At 32.6% G+C, this 11,284-nt stretch overlaps 2 protein-coding genes across 2 annotated transcripts; one reads left to right on the plus strand and one right to left on the minus strand.

Annotated features, from left to right (window-relative positions):
* Nucleotides 1–3,124: 3,124 nt before the first annotated feature.
* On the minus strand, nt 3,125–4,858 carry LOC106798500 (zinc finger BED domain-containing protein RICESLEEPER 2). Its single transcript, XM_014775095.1, has 2 exons — nt 3,982–4,858; nt 3,125–3,858 (listed from the first exon to the last, which is right to left on the minus strand). Exons 1-2 carry the CDS (start codon nt 4,856–4,858, stop codon nt 3,125–3,127), a joined length of 1,611 nt encoding a protein of 536 aa, XP_014630581.1.
* Nucleotides 4,859–7,246: 2,388 nt separating this feature from the next.
* LOC100804359 (WAT1-related protein At5g07050) lies at nt 7,247–11,083 on the plus strand. Its single transcript, XM_003523876.3, has 7 exons — nt 7,247–7,755; nt 7,860–7,922; nt 8,089–8,205; nt 8,294–8,549; nt 9,199–9,360; nt 9,464–9,615; nt 10,619–11,083. Exons 1-7 carry the CDS (start codon nt 7,547–7,549, stop codon nt 10,854–10,856), a joined length of 1,197 nt encoding a protein of 398 aa, XP_003523924.1. The 5' UTR covers nt 7,247–7,546; the 3' UTR covers nt 10,857–11,083.
* Nucleotides 11,084–11,284: the final 201 nt, after the last annotated feature.

The following is an 11,284-nucleotide window of genomic DNA, read 5'->3' on the forward strand; positions in this document are numbered from 1 at the left end:
TGAACTTTCTAAGTTTTTAAATTATCTTTAACAAATTTGAATGTTTGATAATGTCTGTGATCTATATCCTTCAATCCTTGTATAATTCTTGTTTGATATGTTTGAATTACTTGATTGATTGTTCAAAATATTTTTTATGCTTTTCAAAATTATTATATTTTATTTCAAAAAAAATTATTTTGATATGATAAAACCTTCTATGATAATAAAAACTCATCTTGGTAAGTGTTGATAGTCAATTAGTACTTAGTCTTAGGAAAAAGGTGATTGTGTTTTAAAAAATTTATAGACAAAGGGGGAGAATATGGAGAATTAAGTGAGTGATCGACTAGGAAAAAGAATGTGTATGTGTTTCTTGATTTCAGGGTTGTCATCATCAAAAAGGGGGAGATTGTGGAAGCAATGCCTTCAAAGGTTATTTTGATGATGCCAAAGAATTCAAGAATTAAGAGAAAGATTCAAGAGAAGTTTCAAGTTTCAAGTTTTCAAGAATCAAGAATCAAGAATAATCAAGAACAAGATTCAAGACTCAAGATTCAAGAATCAAGAGAAGACTTAATTAAGATAAGTATGAAAAGGTTTTTTTTTCAAAAACTGAGTAGCACATGGATTTTTCTCAAAACATGTTTACCAAAGAGTTTTTACTCTCTGGTAATCGATTACCAAATTGTTGTAATCGATTACCAGTAGCAAAATGGATTTGAAAAAGTTTTCAAATGAATTTACAACGTTCCAATTGATTTCAAAAAATCTGTAATCGATTACAATGTTTTGGTAATCGACTACCAGTGCCTTTGAACGCTGAAATTCAAATTCAAATGTGAAGAGTCACATCCTTTCACTAAAAGCTTTGTGTAATCGATTACACTGATTTGGTAATCGATTACCAGTGGTTGTTTCTGAATAAATCAAAAGATGTAACTTTTCAAATGGTTTTTGACTTTTTCAAATTGGTTTTAAGTTTTTCTAAAAGTTATAACTCTTCAAAATGGTTCTCTTGACCAGACATGAAGAGTCTATAAAAGCAAGGCTTTGTTTTGTATTCTCAATCAATCTTTCTAAGCAATCTTTCAATCAATTCATCTCAATCATTTCTTTCAATCATCTTTCAATATTTTCTTTCATCTCTTTCAACAGTTGTTCTGTTTCATCTTCTCTTCATCTTTCTAAAAGTTTTTGTTCAAAACTTTATCTTCCAAGAAAAGTTCTTTGTTCAAAAACTTGTGCTATTCATCTTTTTCATTCCCTTCTCCCTTTGCCAAAAAGGATTCGCCAAGGACTAACCGCCTGGATTCTTTTTGTGTCTCTCTTCTCCCTTTTCCAAAAGAAAAAAGGACTAACCGCCTGAATTCTTTTGTGTCTCCCTTCTCCCTTGTCAAAGAATTCAAAAGGACACAGTCTGAGAATTCTTTTGATTCTTCCCTTTCCCTAATACAAAAGTGTTCAAAGGACTAACCACCTAAGAATTTTTTTGTATCCCCATTCACAAAGTATCAAAGGTTTAACGGCCTGAGATCTTTGTCTTAACACATTGGAGGGTACATCCTTTGTGGTACAAGTAGAGGGTACATCTACTTGGGTTTGACTGAGAACAAGAGAGGGTACATCTCTTGTGGATCAGTTCTAGTGGAGGGTACATCCACTAGGTTCAAAGAGAACAAGGGATGGTACATCCCTTGTGGATCTTTGCTTGTAAAAGGATTTTTACAAGGTTGAAAGAAATCCCAAGGACTGCAGGTCGCTTGGGGACTGGATGTAGGCACGGGTTGTTGCCGAACCAGTATAAAAACTCTTGTGTGTTTGTTTCCTTCTTCCCTACTATTTTACTTTCCGCTGTGCATTTAATTTCTGCTTTTACTTTCTGTTAAGTTTTTCTTCTACTCCTCATTCTCTTAACAATTTAGTAAAAGCCTTAAAAGAGTAGTTTTTTATTTAGTAAAGGTTTAGGAATAATTAATTCAACCCCCCCTTCATTATTATTCTGAGGCCACTCAATCCAACAATTTGAATTGAAATTCAAATTTCCCTCCAATTTTGTGTGACACTTAGGCTATAAATAGAGGTCATGTGTGTGCATTTTTTCAACTTTGATCATTTGAGAATTAAACTTCAAAGTTCAGACTTCTTTAGAGGCACTAAATTTCATGTTCTTCTCTTTCTCTCCCTTCATTCATCTTCTTCTACCTTTAAGCTCTTATCCATGACTTCCTATGGTGGTGAGCTTCTTCTAGACTCATCTTCTACTTGAAGTGGCGTCTCCATTCATCTTTCTCCTTCTCCATTCCGCTACAATCAGACCTCAAGAAGTAAAGGAATCCATTGATGAAGAAGATCCAAGGCCTACAAGCTCCACATGGAGCTACATCAAGAAGGGAGAGAAGCACAGTGGGCAGCTGCACAGATAGGGGTGGGAATAGGCCAGGCCAGGCCAGACTTTAAAATGTCTGAGTCTAGCCTACGATGAATTTTTGAGGCCTGAGCCTGACCTATAGCCTATCAAAGGCTTTTATTTTGGCTCGGCCTGACCTTTTTAAAAGCCTAGTCTGACCTAATAGCCTTTTTAAAAGCCTTCTTCACATTATATCTTTTATATTCCTAGTTTTTTTTACCAAAAAAAAAATAACACACCTTCTATAATAGGCTAAACAAGGCCTTAATATATAATTTGCCTTAATTTTTAATCTAACGTTAATGTAGTTGGTAGTCCTACAAATATATTAATAATATAAACAGAAATCACCAGATGATATAAAACAATCCAAAACAAAAGAAAACCCCGTACTTGAGGTAGCATCATCCAAGTCTATCAAACCAACATATTAATTATTACAACCAAAAAATAAAGTCTACATCTCCATTCCATTTGAACAGAACTGGTACATAAAATATCTACCAATAAAATTAATAGTAACGTCATTTCATCATTAGTTCCTCTAGATTCACCATAAGAATTTCAATGCAGCATGCAAGCTCTCTAACCAGACAAGACAATCAAAACTTCAATGTGATTTGTATCTCTTCTTTTTCAGCCTTCAAAATAAGAAGAAAAATACATATATGTTAGTTACTGGATGGAAAAACACTTCATAAATAAATGAACAAGTTGCTAAAAAATGATTAAATATTACTTATAAAAATTATAATAAGTAAGATTAACCTTTGATTTTTTCTTCACATTATATTTCTGACGAAACCAATCTCCACCACAAATTAGAGCTTCAACAGATTCTTCGTTTAATTTAGAGTGGAATTCATCAATTACTCTACCTCCAGCACTAAATGTGGACTCCGATGCCACAGTTGAAATTGGAATAACTAGTATATCAGCAGCCATCTTAGACAATATCTTATATTTCATGTTATTGTTCCTCCACCAGTCCAAAGCACTAAAGGAATTAGTGTTAGGAACATAAATACCTTCATCAAGATAATCTTGCAATTCTGATTTTATAGGAGAAACAACTTCCTTTTCACGTAGCATGCTCATAATTTCGTCAAAACTAGTGACAACTGAAGTATTGAATTGGGAGGATGATGAAATATTATCATCCAAATTAACAACACTAGACGTAGACTCTTGTAAACATAGACCTACATACTCATCATACAATTCTTCAAATGAACTTTTCACCTTCTTTATATTCTCATCAACAACTTCTTTAGAATATATCAAGGGAAAACATATACTCACCATATGAAATTCGCACCTAGGATCCAAAACACTTGCGATAGCCATCAACATATTACATTCCCCCCAATATTTGTCAAACTTTTTCTTCATTGGACCTACCATTTCCCTCATGAAGAGATCTTCATCTTCAATCTCCTTATCAAGTATTTTTTTAACCTTCCAAACTTCTGCCAAATACAAATTTGCAGTCGGATACTCACTACTTGCGTTTAAATAATAGTTATATTAAAGACTTTTAGGGATAACAAAGTGATATAACAAAATACAAAAAAAATAAATTGTTATTATACCTGAAATGACATGAGTAGCAAGATTAAAAACTTCTAGCAGCTTACAAACTTTCTCAACTTGATTCCACTCCTCAAGTAAAGGTGCATAATTATAGTGAGGCTCTCTTTCTTTGTAAGAAGCAAATGCAGTCTTAAATTTCAAAGCAGTTGACAACATATTAAAGGTTGAATTCCATCTTGTTGGACAATCAATAACAAGTTTCCTTTCTTTCAAGCGTTTTTGCTCAACAACATCACAAAATGCCTTTAGTCTTGCATCGTTGTGGTTAATATATTTGACACTTTCACGAATATTGAAAATGATATCCTTAATTGTACTAAGGTCATCTTGCACTAACAAATTCAATATGTGAGCACAACATCTAACATGAAACAAAGAGCCACCAAGGAATAACTTACTACTTAGAGATATATTCTCTTTGAGACATCTTATGCATGAGTCATTGTAAGAGGCATTATCCACAGATATTGAAAAAACTTTATTTTCAATCCCCCAAGTTTTCAAACACTTAAAAATAGCATCAGCAACATCAATACCACGCCTTGGAGCAGGCACTTTCACAAAACATAAAACTCTTTTTTGAAGATTCCATCCCGCGTCAATGAAATGTCCAGTAATAATCATATATTCAACTACTTGATGGCTAGATTTCCACATATCTGTAGTTAAACTGATCTTGCTCACACTTTCTAACAATTTCTTCAATGTTTTCTTCTCCATCTCAAATAGTGCCAAACAATCATTTCTTGCAGTTTTATGAGTAATCTTATGAAAATTAGGGTTTGCATATTGGAAGGCCCACATCCAAATAGAATCCTCAACAACACTAAAAGGATATTCATGAACCATGATAGCAATTGCAATTATTTCCCTCATCTTTTCATTAGAGTATCTAACACTAGGAATCATAAAAGGGTTATTTGAATTTGAAGGCTGGAATGGAATGGTGGGTTGTCTACTTTCAGCAGTTGTTTTAGCCTTCTTTTGAATGCAACTGTTGGAATGTCTTTTCAAATGGGTAGTACTTGACCCAGTTCCACCAGTAGCAATTTTACTTTTGCAGTATCTACAAAACAACTTTCTTCACCCCAGGGGAGATTTCCATTTCATCAAAATCATTCCAAACAACTAAAGTTTTTTTCCTCTTTCTCCTGACAACTGGTTCTTGATGTTCATTTTCTTCATTGTTAGCTTCTACTTGAGTTGAATCTGCAGGAACTTGTACATTCACCTCATTATCATTTGTATGAGTGGATGTTATTGGTTCACTAATTTCCAAAGGAGAAGACATCTGTTAAACATAGTAAAAATATGAATTAAAACATGACACAACATAGGACAACAACAAGAGGAACCATTAAAATTGATGTCCCAAAACTACATTGCCTTTGTAATGAAAAAGCTATCTAAATATAATAGTTATAATGACATGCAAAAAAGTATTGATAGAAATCATATATCACCAAGTAACAAAAAACCAACGTGAACATGCCTAAATCAAGACTCATAATGAAACTTGGTAAAGGAATAACAAGATGAAAGAGAAAATGGCAAGGTTTTGAAGTTTTACCTTTATCAAAGCTTGAAGTGAAAAGGATACGATTTTTGTTTGCTCTAGAATAGAATAGGAACGTAATAGTTAAAAGAAAAAGAAAACCTAATAGGAAAAGGAAGCGTCAACAGGAATAGGAAAACCAATAAAAATAATGAGGAATATAAAGGGACACATAACTCACACCTAAATTAAAGGATATGATTTTTGTTTGCTCTGGAATAGGAACGTAATAGGAAAGTTAAAAGAAAAAGGAAACCTAATAGGAAAAGGAAACATTAATAGCCAATAAAAATAATGAGGAATATAAAAGGGCACATGACTCACACCTAAATTAAAGGATATGATTTTGTTTGCTCTGGAATATAGGAACGCAATAGGAAAGTTAAAAGAAAAAGGAAACGTTAACAGGAATAGGAAATAGGAAAGCTAATAAAAATAATGAAGAATATAAAGGGGCACATGAGTCACACCTAAATTGTAATTAAAGTCTTACTTAATTATAGGAATGGAAGTTTATGGAGCAGTTGTGTAATCAGAGTCTGCTAGTTTTAAAAAAACATATTAATTGTATCAAAAAAATAATATAAGTATATATTGGTATCCAAAAAATAGTATAAGTATATATACATATATATAGGCCGGCCTATCAGGCTTATAAAGCTTTTTAATAAGCCTAAGCCTAGTCTATTTAATTTAATATGCTTTTAAAAAAGTCTGAACCTAACCTTTTAATTAAATAGGTTAGTGCAGGTCAGATTTTATGTAGGTCAGGTCGTAGGCCCCCATAGGCCGGCCTGACCTATTTCCACCTTATGCACAGAGGACTCATCATGGTCTTCAGCCACCTGAAACAGCCAACCTTTTCAATGACAAGAACAGTTAAGGGAGCTTTTAGAGATTGCTGAGCAAGCTAAGAGACATGTCAGCGCGTCGTATTATGACCGTCTTAGAATGTTTGTTATAGAACCGTACTTTTCTAGTAGTGTGATCACCTTATCGGTTTATAAAAAACTTCACAAGTTTAACGTTAAAATTAAACAATCTTATGTTACAAAAAGTACAATCAATTATTGTTATATAACTTATAAGTGGATTATCCACTAGTTTTGTGAGAATGCTTAGAGAACTAGGTTACTTACAAATAATGAATAGAAAAGGGTACCCCTGTACCCATAGGCCATAGTAATGATATTTTTCCTTTTATCTGATAAAAAATAATGAATATAAAAGGGTACAAAATAATTAAATCAAAATATGAAAAAAAATAATAACAATGTATAAATGCTCAAATTCTCTCAGGAATATTATGAAAGGAATTTACTATATAAAGAGATACAATTTTGCAAATGAACTTAACTTTTTTTTTTTCAAAAATGTTATTACAGAAGTTTGGCCGCACGTAAATGTTCATCTCTTTTATTTATACTTTTTTGTGAACGCAAAGAGAGTATATTCTCAATTGACGCTAATACAAATTTGTTTTGGAACATAGAAAATTATTAAAGTAAAGTTTATCCAGCCAAGCCTATTTCAGAATCCAATTCCTTTTAGCATGCTAAGGGAGCAAATTAATATCTACCCACTATGCTAGCTATTGGTTACTCGATCAAGTCTCTTTGATTCCGTTATATATTATCATAAAATTCATTTTGTTTCGTAATTAAGTTTCTATCCGAGCACCAATATATGTGCGTATATCGACCTGCCCCTATGAAAGTGATTCCTACTTCTATTCCACTATAGAGAAAGGCCTTGGAATTTAAACATTTAAGCATACATATGACGTAGACAATTGCATTCCAGGTTGGTATAAATAATAAGACCCCTTCCCATGCTATTCCCTAGGAAGAAACACCAACCTTCTTCCAAGTGTTCTTTCCATTATTCTACAGTGTCCTCTCTTTGGTTCTCTATTATTTATTGTGTCCTCCTTTTGGCTCTCTAATATTTATTTCCACCGTTTTCTCAAAACAAAGCCCCTCCAAATTCTCCAACAAATAATAACCGAAATGGCCACTGAAAAGCTTAGAAGTGGTGCCAACTTCCTTGAGAACTCTAAACCCTACTTTGCCATGATTGCTTTACAATTTGGCTATGCGGGCATGAACATTATCACTAAGGTTTCCCTCAACCGTGGCATGAGCCACTATGTACTTGTTGTTTATCGCCATGCCTTTGCCACTGCTGTCGTCGCTCCATTTGCCTTCATCCTTGAAAGGTTCATTGAATAAGCATGCACCTTATAGCAAGCCATCAGAAGTTTTTTGTTTTCTTAATATAAAAGCATTATAAATTAATGCTAATGCATGGTTTCAATTTCAGGAAAGCTCAACCGAGGATAAAATTCCCAATTTTCATGCAAATATTTTTCCTAGCTCTACTTGGGTTAGTTCCATAATTTGATGCACTAAATATACATTTGGACCAAGTTTGTTTCATTAAAATTTTGGAAAATCATCGATTTATTATAAAATTTTATTTCTTCAAAGAACTAAATACATTCATAAATGAATAAGTTGCTTACATATCAAGTGTTTACTATTGTACACAGGCCTGTGATTGATCAAAACTTCTACTATGCTGGGTTGAAATTAACCTCCCCAACCTTCTCATGTGCAATGAGCAACGTGCTTCCTGCCATGACTTTTGTTATGGCAGTATTATGCCGGTAAAATTAAGATAATTCCAATAGAAAAGTTATTTTTGAAGGTTTTTTTTCTTTTTTTCTGTCTCTAAGGATTGGATTATGTGAAAAGGATGGAGAAGATTAACATGAAGAAGGTGAGATGCCAAGCCAAGGTGGTGGGAACATTGGTGACGGTGGCTGGGACCATGTTGATGACCTTGTACAAAGGCCCTAGAGTGGAAATGGTTTGGACCAAACATGCACCTCATCATGGGCAAATCAATAATGCAACATATACCACAACATATTCAGACAAGGATTGGTTCATTGGCTCCATCCTCCTAATCATTGCCACTCTTGCCTGGGCATCCCTCTTTGTTTTACAAGTAAGACTACATAAAGCAAAGGATAATACTAAATATATATTCACTTTCTCTTGCATCTTATTTTCATTCCATTTTATTCCCATCTCTCATAAAGCAACGGAAAATATCATTACATTATGACATAATATTTTCTCCATTTCTAGTTTTATATATCTCTATCTTCTTCTTACCTCAATTAATCCCATTTGGGAGATGTTTATCATTATTCTAAGGGGGGTTTGGTAGGGAGATTTATTTTTAAAAGTTTTCCAAAAAATTTAATTCCAATATTTAGTATGAATTAATATTTTAAAAATCATTTTCAGAAATAATTTTTTAATTAAGTTTTTCACTGAAAAAATTTCTGAAAAAAGAGTTGGAATCCAATTTCGTATGATGAGATTTTTTTTAATATAATTATGTCTTTTATTTCTGGAAATTTAGATATACCAAACGTATATGATATTTTCAGAAAATATGATTCTCAAGAAATATAATTTCTAATATTGATGATTTTCAATAATAAAAGATAGATTCCATATATGCTAATTACTTGACACACCATAAAGCAAATTTTTGGCACCTTTTTGTGCTCTCTCTCTCTTTGTATGCCTGTGTTTGTTGACGTACGTTACGTAATAAACATTTTTGTTCCATGTTTATTGGACAGGCCAAAGCCATTGAAACCTACAAAAATCACCAGCTAAGCCTCACATCACTTATCTGCTTCATAGGCACTCTTCAAGCTATTGCTGTTACTTTCATAATGGAACACAAGCCATCTGTGTGGACAATTGGCTGGGATATGAACTTGCTTGCCGCTGCCTATGCTGTAAGAATAAGATCATTAACTATAGTTTCTTCTTCCATTTAATTAATTATTAAGGGCGCTTTCTCTAATAGTATGTTAGTATAATATCTGTGTACTGCATTAGGGGATTGTTACATCAAGCATATCATACTATGTCCAAGGATTGGTAATTAAGAAGAAAGGTCCTGTTTTCGCAACTGCATTTAGCCCTCTGATGATGATCATTGTAGCCATCATGGGCTCCTTTATCCTTGCAGAGCAGATTTTTCTTGGAGGGTAAATTTCTATAATCATTGGTTCCTATTCCCACCTTTAAGTACCCTTTTTAACGAAAATAATTACTTTTAAAAATATTATCAGATAATATTAAAAAAATGATTGTTTAAAATAAATCAAGCCAAATTATGCACTCGTTAAGTTAATTATAAACGACAAAAAAATAAACAACAAAAAAATCTTTTATAATTGGACTGTACAACAACAACAACAAAAATCGAATTAAACCACTTATTTTACTTGGACTTGGTGGCTTTTACCCCGCTCTAACTATAAATTGGATAGCTGTTAAGACAAAACAACACCTCTTAAATTCTATCAATAGAACTGATAAAAAAAAGTTCTATCAATAGAACTTACTTAAGGGAAAAACATTACCGGTCGTTTCATGATATAAGGCAAATTTTTTTGTTATCATCATTTTCCAAACAACTAAAGGGACAAGGAATTGGAGATAAATAATATAATTTTAATCTTTGGTTCCTATTCACATGTATATATTTATTCTAAGTTTAATATATTCATGTGTACAATGAATATTCACCTTAATGTTACCACCTTTCTGTAACCCCATAAAAACATGTGTATTTAACAGAACATATACATTTTAAAGAGCATATATATTACGACGTTTTCTGTACCCCAAAAGAAAATTTAATTAAATTATTACTGCCCTTTCTGTACCCACAAAGAACATATATATTAGGACCACTGTTTCCATTTACATTTTAAAACAAAACTAGTACAAATATCAATTCATACACAAACAAATTAAAATATAGATTTTAGTGATAAAAAACTTCTATTTATAAAAATCAAAGTAATTTTTTTTATTTTTCCAAGATTTTATTTTAAGTTGTCATATCCATATTTAATAAAACTTAATTTAATGAAATAATCACTTTTTGTTTTAACTTTTAAGGGAATTTTATTTAAAAAAACAAACTTTTCTAATCATGCATTAAACTTGTTGGAGAATTTGACTTTGGGCTTGTTGGTGCAGTGTGCTTGGTGCCATCTTAATCGTTTTAGGCTTATACTCAGTTCTTTGGGGAAAGCACAAAGAACAAGTGGAGAAGAACGTGGCAGACGATATACCCTTGCCTCTAAAGGGTGCTCAACTTGATGGAAACCCAGAATCACTTATTGATTCCACTGATCTGAAATCCGATTCCAACAAGGTCTCTTCACATATGATTAATGAGACTATCCCTGAGCCTCCCATGAAATCTAACAATTAACCAAAGAAGAAGAAGAAAACACCAAATTGAAATGTGAATAGGGATGGCCTTTCTTTGAGCTCTCACCTAGTTTCAATAAAAAAAAAAAAAAAAGGAAAAAAGATAGGGATGGCCTTTTCTATTTTTATTTTTTCTCCGGCATGTCATCTTTTCGTCCATCATGTTGTACCTTGTTGGCAAATTCTCCAATTGCCCATTAATCAAAAAGGAGTGTAGTTTCTTTCTAATAAGCTTTATTTAATTTTCTAAGCACTTCAAACTAATTAATTTATAAAAGAGATTAATCGTGAAGTTTATCTCTATCTATTTTCAATTCGCATAATAATTGTCCGAACAATTTTGGAATTTTCTACAACTTTACATTTTTAAAGGAAGCTGACGTCCTGATTCAGATCCCACTGAGGCTGATAGTGGTTTGAACTTTTTAT

This window comes from Glycine max, chromosome 4 (genome assembly GCF_000004515.6).
Source record: "Glycine max cultivar Williams 82 chromosome 4, Glycine_max_v4.0, whole genome shotgun sequence".
Taxonomy (NCBI): Eukaryota; Viridiplantae; Streptophyta; class Magnoliopsida; order Fabales; family Fabaceae; genus Glycine; species Glycine max.